The 11,815-nt window shown below is 43.3% G+C and overlaps 2 protein-coding genes across 2 annotated transcripts in view; both read left to right on the top strand.

Moving 5' to 3' along the window:
• Nucleotides 1–4,707, top strand: part of asgrl2 (asialoglycoprotein receptor-like 2) — a 6,463-nt gene extending 1,756 nt beyond the window's left edge. The window contains exons 5-9 of the mRNA XM_017687371.2: nucleotides 1–20; nucleotides 161–235; nucleotides 2,349–2,500; nucleotides 2,755–2,864; nucleotides 4,469–4,707. The exon at nucleotides 1–20 is cut by the window's left edge and continues 52 nt beyond it. Of these exons, the coding sequence (XP_017542860.1) occupies nucleotides 1–20; nucleotides 161–235; nucleotides 2,349–2,500; nucleotides 2,755–2,864; nucleotides 4,469–4,625 (514 nt within the window). The 3' untranslated portion in view covers nucleotides 4,626–4,707. The remainder of the gene's footprint in view (nucleotides 21–160; nucleotides 236–2,348; nucleotides 2,501–2,754; nucleotides 2,865–4,468) is intronic.
• Nucleotides 4,708–9,248: 4,541 nt separating this feature from the next.
• LOC108414506 (BTB/POZ domain-containing protein KCTD11-like) lies at nucleotides 9,249–11,398 on the top strand. Its single transcript, XM_017687370.2, has one exon. It carries the CDS (start codon nucleotides 10,009–10,011, stop codon nucleotides 10,864–10,866), a length of 858 nt encoding a protein of 285 aa, XP_017542859.1. The 5' UTR covers nucleotides 9,249–10,008; the 3' UTR covers nucleotides 10,867–11,398.
• Nucleotides 11,399–11,815: the final 417 nt, after the last annotated feature.

Genomic DNA, 11,815 nt, shown 5'->3' on the forward strand with positions numbered 1-11,815 from the left:
GCAGGTCCAGGCTCAGGACAGTAAGTACCTTCACTGACCATGTAACACTCCTCATTAATGACTTTGTTATTGATTTATTAGTATTTAAGTCCAACACATTAATGTATATTCTATCTCTTAGTTATATGTAATTTACTTGATATTTGTGTGTGTGTGTTAGTGTCTGCTGATGTGCAAAGCAATCGAGAGTTTGCATCTCAATTGAAGTGTGTTTTCAACAAATTCAAGAACAACGGTGAGTGAAAACGTCCAATTCCACTCTTGACACCTAAACCTTACTACAGATGCCAGACTCTACATCCCGAGCCATGTCCACGTCCCGGCACCCTCCCCCATAACCATCCTGAATCCCAATTTAGCTCAGAAACGAAGGCCTTTATTTTAGATTTTATTATATGTAATGTGACACTTGCTGAACAGCTGTTGCCTCTTAACCATATTTTTCATCATTAAGACGAAGGAACTGGATCTTCCACTTCAACTGGATCACTTTCTGCTTTAAAGGGATTATTGTCTGTTTTTTGTTACAACCCTGTTTCCATAAAAGTTGGGACGCGGTGCAAAATGTAACTAAATGCAGAACGCAATGATGCGCGAATCATTTAGACCCTACATTTCATTTAAAATAGTACGAAAACAACTTCACTACTGTTGGTGAAACACAATCATTTTATTGTGTTTTTAAAATATTTGTCCATTTTTAACTTGATGCCATCAACACGTTCCAAAAGTTGGGAGGGGCCTGTTTACCGCTGCTTTTCACCACTTCTGTAAGCCTTTGGACCTGAGGAGACACTGCTGTAGTTTTAATGTAAAATATTTCCCGTTCTTCTCCTTTGTCATATGTTTGGTTTCATAGTGTGCCTGAACTCTTCTACTACAGAGCCAAGCTGCTGTAATGAGCTGCTGTATGTCTTGCTGAAATAATCAAGGCCTTCCCTTCATCTGGACGGCAGCAGATGTTGCTAAAACATGTTCATATCATTCAGCTTTCATGGTGCCTTCACAGATGAGCACGTCACCCACGCCATGTGCACTAATGCCCCCCACACGGATGTTGGCTCTTGCACTGTGCACTGATAAGAAGCCAGATGGTCCATTATAGTAGAATCCATAATCCCATTTAATCCAAAACACAAAAAGAACAGAATCAGAGTCAAAAAACAGTCCAAAGGTCCAAAATCAGCAAAAGCATCAAAGGGAGATCCAGAAGCAGTCAACGAGCACAGAAACAGGGTCCAGAACCAAGAGTAATCCAGAACCATCAACAGTGAGGTAACAAGGCCTGGTATGCAGGGGAAAGTGGCACCACTTCACACTGAGTCAGTGTACTGGAGGTCCTTAAATAGGCGCGTGAAATGAGTTGCAGGTGAGGGGTCAGGGTGCAATGAGGGAGAATATTCGGGTGAGGCTGACCTCTGGTGGTGAGGACAGGTATCACATCTGACAATTTGGGTTCTTCTTTGTGTTTTAGAGTTTAACAGCGTTTGTGGATGCAGTGATGAACTGTGTTCACAGACAGTGGTTTTCAGAAGTGTTTCTGAGCCCATGCAGTGATTTCCACTACAGAATCATGTCTGTTTTTAATGCAGTGCTGCCTGAGGGCCCAAAGATCACGGCCAGCAGATACTGGTGTTCAGCCTCGTCCCTCACTAGTTAAATAATGGCTTGAAATGATTTGATCACTGCATTCATTTTGTTTACATTTTGCGCAGTCACAACTTTTTTATAAAGAATGGATTGATTGTGTGTCATTGTGTTCAGACAAATCAGTCATTTCTTGGCTTCAGTTGCTCCTTGGTGGGACAGCTACACCTTGATTACATACTGATGCAAAAAAAAGGGAATGATCACATTATTCCAGGTTTAGCACATCTTCCCCAGCTGCCAGTCAATTCAGCATCCAGTCGAACCTTTAAGGCTACTTCGCATTAAATATCCAGATAATCACATTAAAAAGAGTCCAGTGGTCCTCCATTCAGTGTCTCTGAGTCCTCCAACCAAAGAGCGAGCTAAAGGGTGGAGCTCAGTTCATTCACTCCACTGAACTCCACCCTTGATTGAGACTTAAACATGTCAGTGTACACCAGAGCTGACCAGTCCTGGTCCTGGAGATCCACCTTCCTGTGGAGTCAAGTTCCAATCACAATCTGTCACACCTGTTCTGTTGGATCAGAAGCGTCAGTGTTAAGGGGGGTCAACAATAGGGTCAGTAGGGTCAGTGATCACTGCCCAACCTCTCATCTTCACTCAGCTCATAACCATGTTAATAACCATGTTAATAACCTTGTTAATAACCATGTACTAACTATTATTGAGCTGCACTTGATTTGTCTGCATGTGTGTAGACACGCAGGATCATTGCTGCCCACTGGACTGGACTCCTTTCTCTTCCCACTGCTATTATTTTTCCGATTATGGGATGTCGTGGCACCAAGCTCAGGACAAGTGTGAGAGCATGAAAGCAGAACTTCTGATCCTGAAGAGCAAAGAGGAAAAGGTCAGCACTCGTCACGAAAACCCCCCAGTATCCTGGAATCTTCCTGGATGGATGGACACAGTCCATCAGTCCATCAGTCCAAAGATGTGCTCTTTAATTCAGCTGTGGTCAGAAATAACTTTGAGATGTTAAGTAGAGAAATGTGGTGGTGCAGCAGTGACTGTGATTTTCAATGTATTGTTGCTGATTGATGATCATGCGGCTGAGGTTTCAGTTGGAAATGTGTGTGTGTGTGTGTGTGTGTGTGTGTGTAGGAGTTTGTGGTCCAGCGAACAAAGCCCCATTATTATTGGCTGGGTCTGAGTGATGAGAGAACCGGGCAGTGGGAGTGGCTGGACGGAACACCCTTTGCGATAGTCAGGAGGTGAGAAGTTACTGAAGCTGTTCTCTCATTAATTTCCCATTAGAGAAAGATTTCATTTAATGTAATGACTTTAATACAGTATTTAATAAGGACTTGAAATGTAAATATAAAGCTGGGCAGGAAGGGGCAGGGCTTATGCTGTGGGCACAGTCATACTGAAATGACCAAAGATCAAATATCAAAATCAATGAGCCTGAAAATATGTGGACACTGTTCCACGCACGGTGCACGGGCTTATAGAGCAAGCGCACTGATCTATTGAAGTACCTGCCAGGGCAGATGTTCAATCCTGTTAATGTGGTAACACTTTACTGTTTATAAACATCTGTGTATGTATATACAGATGGAATGATGTTTGAAGCTATGACAGTTACTGATGAACCCCCCCCCCCCATCTCCACCACTCAGCCTGGTGATACCAGTGACTTTCACTAAACTATTCAACAGCCCTCCTAATTACTGAGTTCAGGTGTTTCACCCCAACACCCGTATCAAACCGAGCACACAGCCATGCCGTCTCCACTGACAGTAGAATGGGTTGCACTGAAGAGCTCGGGGACTTTAAACAGTCATAGGATACATTTCTGTCCTGCTAGTTCTGCCCCAGTCAACTGTAAGTGCTGATATTGTGGAGCATTTAGGAGCAATAACAGACCAGCCATGAAGCTATAGTCCATCTAAACTCAGGTTCAGAGTGGAACCGACGAAATGGCCAAACAGCTGCACACAAGCCTAAGATCACTAGATAGATAGATAGATAGATAGATAGATAGATAGATAGATAGATAGATAGATAGATAGATGCAGTTAGTAGAACTGAGCAAATTGAAACAAAGTGCAGTGTAATATTGTGTGTATATATATATATATATATGTGAGCTAGTTGAAGAACAGTGTGGATTCTAGATTTGCTGTAGTTGTGTTGCTCATATAGATATATAGATATAAATATATAGAACTGTATATGACAATAAAGATGCAAAGGGGTGTACAGCAGAGGAGTGTAATGGGAACAGTATACACGGTGATGAGGATAAAGAGTGTAATACGTCCAGAGCAGAATATAATCAGTTAAATAAACTAGTGCAGGTTATTTATAATGTGCGCTCTACATACAGGCGCGTATCCACTGTTGAAGTGCAGAGTTCAGCAGTGTGACGCTTGCTGGGGGGAAGCTGGACCTGAACCAAATGGTTAAATAGCAGGAGGCTATGCGGTGGGTGGCTGGGGTGAAAGGGGTCCCTGGTGGTGGTGGTCACTCTGGTCCAGTGATGCGCTGAGCCGTCTTCACCACTCTGTACGCCACATCCTGTCAGCCATAGCCACTGCCTCTGTCATGCAGATGGCCAGGATAGCGCACCAGTTAAAGGTTGTGGATTGTGGGTTTTGATCGGATTAAATAGAATTTTTAATTTTGAATGTTTTATGTTGTTACCCTCCTGGTCTGTGTGTGTGTGTGTGTGTGTGTGTGTGTGTGTGTGTGTGTTTAATGTTGTACCCTCCTGATCTGTGTGTGTGTGTGTGTGTGTGTGGGTGTGTGTGTGTGTGTGTGTGTGTGTGTGTGTTTAATGTTATACTCTCCTGATCTGTGTGTGTGTGCGCAGTGAGTGGATGCCCGGTCAGCCTGATGATTGGACGGCTCATGGTCTGGGAGGAGGAGAAGACTGTGCTCATTTCCACAGAGATGGACGATATAATGATGATCACTGCTCTCGAGATTACAGATTCGTCTGTAAAGCGCACTCACTCACCATTCAATAACACACACACTATTCACTAACACACACACTATTCAATAACACACTCACCATTCACTAACACACACACCATTCACTAACACACTCACCATTCACTAACACACACACAATTCACTAACACACACACTATTCAATAACACATTCACCATTCACTAACACACACACCATTCACTAACACACACACCATTCACTAACACACACACTATTCAATAACACACTCACCATTCACTAACACACACACCATTCACTAACACACTCACCATTCACTAACACACACACAATTCACTAACACACACACTATTCAATAACACATTCACCATTCACTAACACACACACCATTCACTAACACACACACCATTCACTAACACACACACTATTCAATAACACACTCACCATTCACTAACACACACACCATTCACTAACACACACACACTACTCACTAACACACACACCATTCACTAACACACTCACCATTCACTAACACACGCACCATTCAATAACACACACACTATTCACTAACACACACACCATTCAATAACACACACACTATTCACTAACACACACACCATTCACTAACACACTCACCATTCACTAACACACGCACCATTCACTAACACACTCACCATTCACTAAAACACGCACCATTCAATAACACACACACTATTCACTAACACACTCACCATTCACTAACACACGCACCATTCACTAACACACACACCATTCACTAACACACTCACCATTCACTAACACACACACCATTCACTAACACACACACTATTCACTAACACACACACACCATTCACTAACACACACACCATTCACTAACACACTCACCATTCAATAACACACACACTATTCACTAACACACACACACCATTCACTAACACACACACCATTCACTAACACACTCACCATTCAATAACACACACACTATTCACTAACACACACACCATTCACTAACACACTCACCATTCACTAACACACACACCATTCACTAACACACACACCATTCACTAACACACTCACCATTCACTAACACACACACACTACTCACTAACACACGCACCATTCACTAACACACGCACCATTCAATAACACACACACTATTCACTAACACACACACCATTCACTAACACACTCACCATTCACTAACACACACACCATTCACTAACACACACACCATTCACTAACACACTCACCATTCACTAACACACACACACTACTCACTAACACACACACCATTCACTAACACACTCACCATTCACTAACACACGCACCATTCACTAACACACGCAACATTCAATAACACACACACTATTCACTAACACACACACCATTCACTAACACACACACCATTCACTAACACACTCACCATTCACTAACACACACACTATTCACTAACACACACACCATTCAATAACACACACACACCATTCACTAACACACACACCATACACTAACACACTCACCATACACTAACACACTCACCATTCACTAACACACACACAATTCACTAACACACGTACCATACACTAACACACGCACCATTCACTAACACACACACCATTCACTAACACACACACTATTCAATAACACACTCACCATTCACTAACACACACACCATTCACTAACACACACACCATTCAATAACACACACACCATTCACTAACACACACACCATTCACTAACACACACACTATTCACTAACACACACACACCATTCACTAACACACACACCATTCACTAACACACTCACCATTCAATAACACACACACTATTCACTAACACACACACACCATTCACTAACACACACACCATTCACTAACACACTCACCATTCAATAACACACACATTATTCACTAACACACACACCATTCACTAACACACTCACCATTCAATAACACACACATTATTCACTAACACACACACCATTCACTAACACACTCACCATTCACTAACACACACACCATTCACTAACACACACACCATTTACTAACACACTCACCATTCACTAACACACACACACTACTCACTAACACACGCACCATTCACTAACACACACACCATTCAATAACACACACACCATTCACTAACACACACACCATTCACTAACACACACACTATTCACTAACACACACACACCATTCACTAACACACACACCATTCACTAACACACTCACCATTCAATAACACACACACTATTCACTAACACACACACACCATTCACTAACACACACACCATTCACTAACACACTCACCATTCAATAACACACACATTATTCACTAACACACACACCATTCACTAACACACTCACCATTCACTAACACACACACCATTCACTAACACACACACCATTTACTAACACACTCACCATTCACTAACACACACACACTACTCACTAACACACGCACCATTCACTAACACACGCACCATTCAATAACACACACACTATTCACTAACACACACACCATTCAATAACACACTCACCATTCACTAACACACACACCATTCACTAACACACACACCATTCACTAACACACTCACCATTCACTAACACACACACACTACTCACTAACACACACACCATTCACTAACACACTCACCATTCACTAACACACGCACCATTCACTAACACACGCAACATTCAATAACACACACACTATTCACTAACACACACACCATTCACTAACACACACACCATTCACTAACACACTCACCATTCACTAACACACACACTATTCACTAACACACACACCATTCAATAACACACACACACCATTCACTAACACACACACCATACACTAACACACTCACCATTCACTAACACACACACAATTCACTAACACACGTACCATACACTAACACACTCACCATTCACTAACACACACACAATTCACTAACACACGTACCATACACTAACACACGCACCATTCACTAACACACACACCATTCACTAACACACACACTATTCAATAACACACTCACCATTCACTAACACACACACCATTCACTAACACACACACCATTCACTAACACACACACCATTCACTAACACACACACCATTCAATAACACACACACACCATTCACTAACACACTCACCATTCACTAACACACACACCATTCACTAACACACACACCATTCACTAACACACACACACTACTCACTAACACACTCACCATTCACTAACACACACACAATTCACTAACACACGTACCATACACTAACACACGCACCATTCACTAACACACACACACCATTCACTAACACACACACTATTCAATAACACACTCACCATTCACTAACACACACACCATTCACTAACACACTCACCATTCACTAACACACACACACTACTCACTAACACACACACCATTCACTAACACACTCACCATTCACTAACACACGCACCATTCACTAACACACGCAACATTCAATAACACACACACTATTCACTAACACACACACCATTCAATAACACACACACTATTCACTAACACACACACCATTCACTAACACACTCACCATTCACTAACACACGCACCATTCACTAACACACACACCATTCACTAACACACTCACCATTCACTAACACACACACCATTCACTAACACACACACACTACTCACTAACACACGCACCATACACTAACACACGCACCATTCACTAACACACACACCATTCACTAACACACACACTATTCAATAACACACTCACCATTCACTAACACACTCACCATTCACTAACACACACACCATTCACTAACACACTCACCATTCACTAACACACACACACTACTCACTAACACACACACCATTCACTAACACACGCACCATTCACTAACACACGCACCATTCACTAACACACGCAACATTCAATAACACACACACTATTCACTAACACACACACCATTCAATAACACACACACTATTCACTAACACACACACCATTCACTAACACACTCACCATTCACTAACACACGCACCATTCACTAACACACACACCATTCACTAACACACACACCATTCACTAACACACTCACCATTCACTAACACACACACACTACTCACTAACACACACACCATTCACTAACACACTCACCATTCACTAACACACGCACCATTCACTAACACACGCAACATTCAATAACACACACACTATTCACTAACACACACACCATTCAATAACACACACACTATTCACTAACACACACACCATACACTAACACACTCACCATTCACTAACACACACACAATTCACTTACACACGTACCATACACTAACACACGCACCATTCACTAACACACACACCATTCACTAACATACATGTTCACCGTTCACGAACACACACACACTCACACACCGTTCACTAATACACATGCTCATGGCTCACTAACACATACACTTACACACTCAGCGTTCACTAACACAGACACTCATGGTTCACTAACACAGGGGGCAGTCGTGGGCTGGAGGTTAGGGATCCAGCCCTGTGACTGGAAGTTCGATCCCCAGAGCCGACAGTCCATGACTGAGGTGTCCTTGAGCAAGACATCTAACCCCCAACTGCTCCCCGGGCGCCGTGGATAGGGCTGCCCACCGCTCCGGGCAAGTGTGCTCACTGCCCCCTAGTGTGTGTGTGTTCACTAGTGTGTATGTGGTGTTTCACTTCACAGTTCACTGAAACCCCACCCATCCAGCCTACAGCAGTTAACTCCACCCATTCAGCATGCAGCAGGTTTTTGATGCATGAACCCACACAACAGTTGTAAGCAGAGCTCAGAGGAAAATGAAACAGTAGTATATTTGTAATATGTGGGTCCTTAACACTGAAAAAAAAATCTTAGCAAGTGTTATCGTCTAAATAACAAGTATTTCTCAATTTCAGATGGTAGTAGAAATATTATTTACTATATTATTATATATAATATAATACAATTTTGAAACTTATTTCTACATGTTTTTTGCTATATTGGTATATAATGTTGCTGGTTTCAAGTATATTTTTAAATCAAGCAAATTGGTCTGATATTTAGACAAAATCAAAGATGATTTCACTTGAAAGATATGATTTTCAGCCCTGTGTAAGACGTCTGAATACGTATCTAATTTGTCTAAGATTCTAAAATGTAGTCTGTTGATCTTTAAATAAAAATCAAGACGTGTTGTTGATTTGAAACGTTTGTGTTTTTCTGAGGAGCTCAGTGTTTTGCTGGTCTGCTCTCTCAGCTCTGCTCCACACTCATTAACATGCTGTTCACTCTCTCTGATTGTAAGAGAAACAAAACCTCTGTTATACGGCTCCAGTCAGCTGACCGCGCGCTTTCAGTGGTCAGTCTGGGGTGAAGAGACTCGCAGGTTTGCAGTCAGAGTGTGTTTAGGAGTGTATGGAGATGTTAGACTGTGAGGGAGTGTGTGACCCCATTTGTGTGAACGTGGGTGGAGAGCTTTACACCACCACACTGGACACGCTCACGCGTTGCCGGGACTCCATGCTGGGTGCCATGTTCACCGGTCAGATTCCGCTGCTCCGTGACCGGAATGGGAACTTCTTCATCGACCGCGATGGGAAACCCTTCCGACACATCCTCAATTTCCTGCGCTGCAACAGTCTGGACCTGCCAGGGGACTTCACAGAGCTTGCCCTGCTGCGCCGCGAAGCCGACTTCTTTCAGATCCGCCCGCTGCTGGAGGAGCTGGAGAGCAGGGAGGCGCAGCCTCGGGGTGGGGGTGGCTCAGGAGGGGCACTGCTGAGTGCAGAGGTGGACAGCCAGGAGCGAGTCCTGCACTTCAACTACAAGCGCAAACCTGAAAACTACGAGCTGCGCTCCTGCACCGTCCGCGTCCACACCGCCCACGTCTTCTGCACCTCACACGCCCTCATTGAGCTGCTGAGCTCCAGCTTTTCCTACCGCACAGGTGCTGTTTCTATGGCACCGGAGCCAGGCCGGATGGACCTGCAGCTGGAGTGGGTTCCATGTCCACCAGAGTTGCCGACGGAGCAGCACATCCGGCACGGCTTCCGGGAGCTTAGCACCACTCAACAGTCTGAAAACAGCATCTACACCCAGGGCAACAGCAACACCTCAACCTACGGCAGCGGTGGTGTCTCCATCTCTGACACTCCAAGCTTCATGGCTGAGCTGCTGAGGGTGGTGATGGCTGAAGGGTTCCGTATTGACCTGGTGTCTCCTGACCCAAGTGACGTGCTGAACTGCCGCAGGCTACGCTGTGTACGTTACTGAACCTGCAGAAACATCACCATCTAACCCACCAGCATGCACCGATCTGACCTGCTAGCCTGAAGCACCTTTATCTAAGTGAATCTTAACGGTGACCTAACAGAACCTGGACATGACTGGACATGACTGGACATGACGTGTGTTGTGATTGTGATTTCCAGCACTTGCAGGTCTAACATCTTTGCTTTTATACTTCATTAGGATTTACACAACTATCTAATTAATAATAATATCTTTCAAAGTGAGCAAGTAAAGCCTTTTTTTAATAGTCAGTAATTATGTACCACCTCTTACTGTTATAACCCAGACTGTGACCTCAGACTGACCCCAGACTGACTGCGTCTGCACAGTCCATATTCATGTTTCCAAAATCCAGACATACAGAAAATGCCTACTGTGATAAAGTACAGCACCACCTGGGCGAGTCTTTATTAAATCCTTGAGTCTTTTGAATACTGAATCTGTTGTAACCACCTGGACGTCTGCATGAATGTGAGAATTAAGAGCGCCTTACTGAATAAACAACAAAACCTTTCGCAGTTGCAGATCTTTATTTGCCAATTGGTTTCCAGGATTAATAGATTTACTGTCTCTCAACAATGAAGTGAAGTTCCAACAGCATAGTGACCCCAGACTGAGCGGACCCCAGCAGGCCCTGCAAGACCCCCGCTGACCTAGAGCAGCTTCTATCCAGCCTCACGGTTCAACACCAACCATAACACAGTTCATGCTTCATTGCATCTTATTTGGTAAAACAAATAAAAAGTTTTTTTTTTTAAACTTGATGAAGCCCCTCACATTAATATGTCCCCCTCCTCCTTTTCTCTCTTGATGAAATGATGGGCCCAAACCTCTTTTCCTGAGATTTATTGACCCAGAATGTTTCTGACATTCTAACCTTTTTTAGACCAATCAAACTACTTTTCACACATAAATATTCATTCCTGCATTT

Source organism: Pygocentrus nattereri, chromosome 9, assembly GCF_015220715.1.
Source record: "Pygocentrus nattereri isolate fPygNat1 chromosome 9, fPygNat1.pri, whole genome shotgun sequence".
Classification (NCBI taxonomy): Eukaryota; Metazoa; Chordata; class Actinopteri; order Characiformes; family Serrasalmidae; genus Pygocentrus; species Pygocentrus nattereri.